The following is a 1,975-nucleotide window of genomic DNA, read 5'->3' as shown; positions in this document are numbered from 1 at the left end:
CCAGGTCGGGGTGCCGCCCGTTCTCAGGCCCCGCGCGCCCGTCCCCGGCCCCCGCGCCTGCCCCGCGCCGGCCCCGCGTCTCCTTCAGCCACTGGATCTTGGCGCCCGCCATAGCCAGCTGCGTGAAGAGCTTGTCGGCCTCGCTGCGCGTGATGCCCTCGGGCAGGTCCGTCACCTCCAGCACACGGCCCGGCACTGTAGGGATACGGGCGTCAGGCAGGGGGGCCACGGGGGGCCCATCCCTGGCCCTGAGGGGATCTAGGAGCCCGGACGCCTGAGTTCCCCCCCAGCGCAGTGGGCGAGGCCTGGGCACGGTGGTGATTTTGTGACGGCTGCGGCCGGGGACAAGTCCCAGCAGCACCCGTGCCAGCCACCCCCACCTGTGGCCCTGCCTGGCAAGAAGGCCCCGGCTGGGCCCGGACCCGGCCAGCTGAATTCCTTGCTAATATTAACCCGGGCACAGCAAACGCCCCCTCCTGGCTCCAGTTTCATGGGGTGGGGGGAGCAGGGGGCGGAGAGAGCAAGAGGCTCCACTGTGGCGCTGCAGCGTGGCCCGCAGCTGTCCTGCAGGACGGGGGTGTCATGGATGGTCCCAACAGCAAGTGCTGAGCCAGCTCCTAGGGTGAAGCCAGCCAGGAGAGAACACAGGCATCCTGGCTCCCAGCCCCCGACCATGCCCTGCCCCCCCCAAGCTGGAAGCAAGGACAGTGGGGCTGGGGGGAGGATGGCATCCCCTGCCCATGCATTAGGGTTCAGCTGTGGCAGAAGCTGCCCCATGCGCAGTTTTGTGGGCAGGGAAACTGAGGCACAGAGCAGGAGAGGGACAGGCCAAGATACCCTGGCTAAGCAGGAAGGGAAAAGGAGTCCAGGTACCAGGCTCTACACCCCGTGCCCCTCCCAGACATACCCCGGGGGGTGGGGGGGGTCACTTGCCTACATCGCTGGTCCCGAGGTCAGTGGATGCGGACTTGAGGGCCTGCCTCTTGCCCCTGTTCCCGTGCTTCATTCCTGTCTGGCTCTTCAAGAGTTAAAAGAGGTGTTCCCTAAGATGCTGCCCCCTACTCCCTTGCCAACTTGCCCCCCACCCCCATGCCAGCCAGGGTGGCAGGGCTCCGTCCCCCCTTCCCCAGAGCTCCTGAGGGGGCAGTGGTGACCCCAAGCTCCCCCCCATCCCTCAAGATGCCCCCTCCCATGGTAGGAACTACCCCTTGCCTGCCCGGTGCCCGTACCTGGTGCGAGGTGTAGCCGGGCTGGCTGTGCAGCAGCGGGGGGGGGCACAGTGCCAGGTTGTACTGCAGAGGCTGCCCCAGCAGCGAGTAGCGCCCGTCGCCTGCCCGGTGGGAGCAGTGATTGGTGGGGGTCCCTGCCAGCTCCCCACCACAGGAGCAGCCTGTGCTTCCCACCCCAGGGGGCTCCAGACTCCGCCCCCTTGCACTGACCAGCCAATAGCCCCACCCCATGGGGCTGGAGACTCCACCCCTTGGCACTGAACAGCCAATGGCCCCACCCCATGGGGTTCCAGACTCCGCTCCCTGGTACTGACCAGCTAATGCCCCTGCCCCATGGAGCTCCAGACCCCACCCCTTGGCACTGAACAGCCAGTGGCCCCACCCCATGGGGCTCCAGACTCCACCCCCTGGCCCTGACCAGCCAATGCCCCTGCCCCATGGGGTTCCAAACTCTGCCACCTGCAGAGACTGACCAATGGTCTGGCCCATGGGGCTCCAAGCCCCACCTCCTGCAGAGACTAGGGGCTCCCTCCTTGTCCCAGAGCCCCTGGGCCTGCACGGGGGCAGCTGCCCCCTAGCCTGCCCCTGCCCCTACCTTGTGCTGGGCCCACGGGCCGGGGGAACTGGGCGAGGACGGGGAGGGGGCTCAGCCCCGGGCAGACGCTGCTGAGGCTGGTGACGGGCGACGGCGTCGGGGACTGGGTGGGGGATGTGATGGGGCTGCTCAGCTGGGTGCTGGCCTGGGG

General features: G+C 68.2%; 1 protein-coding gene across 1 annotated transcript in view; it reads right to left on the bottom strand.

Moving 5' to 3' along the window:
* The window catches only part of R3HDM2 (R3H domain containing 2), a 20,949-nt gene that overhangs the window by 1,386 nt on the left and 17,588 nt on the right, over window positions 1–1,975 (bottom strand). Inside the window, 4 exon segments of the mRNA XM_025192702.1 lie at window positions 3–195; window positions 934–1,018; window positions 1,230–1,330; window positions 1,825–1,974. Coding sequence (XP_025048487.1) covers window positions 3–195; window positions 934–1,018; window positions 1,230–1,330; window positions 1,825–1,974 — 529 coding nt within the window.

This window comes from Alligator sinensis, unplaced genomic scaffold, assembly GCF_000455745.1.
Source record: "Alligator sinensis unplaced genomic scaffold, ASM45574v1 scaffold265_1, whole genome shotgun sequence".
Taxonomy (NCBI): domain Eukaryota; kingdom Metazoa; phylum Chordata; order Crocodylia; family Alligatoridae; genus Alligator; species Alligator sinensis.
Note: the sequence above shows the minus strand (reverse complement) of the source record. Positions and strands in the feature narration are given on the sequence as shown.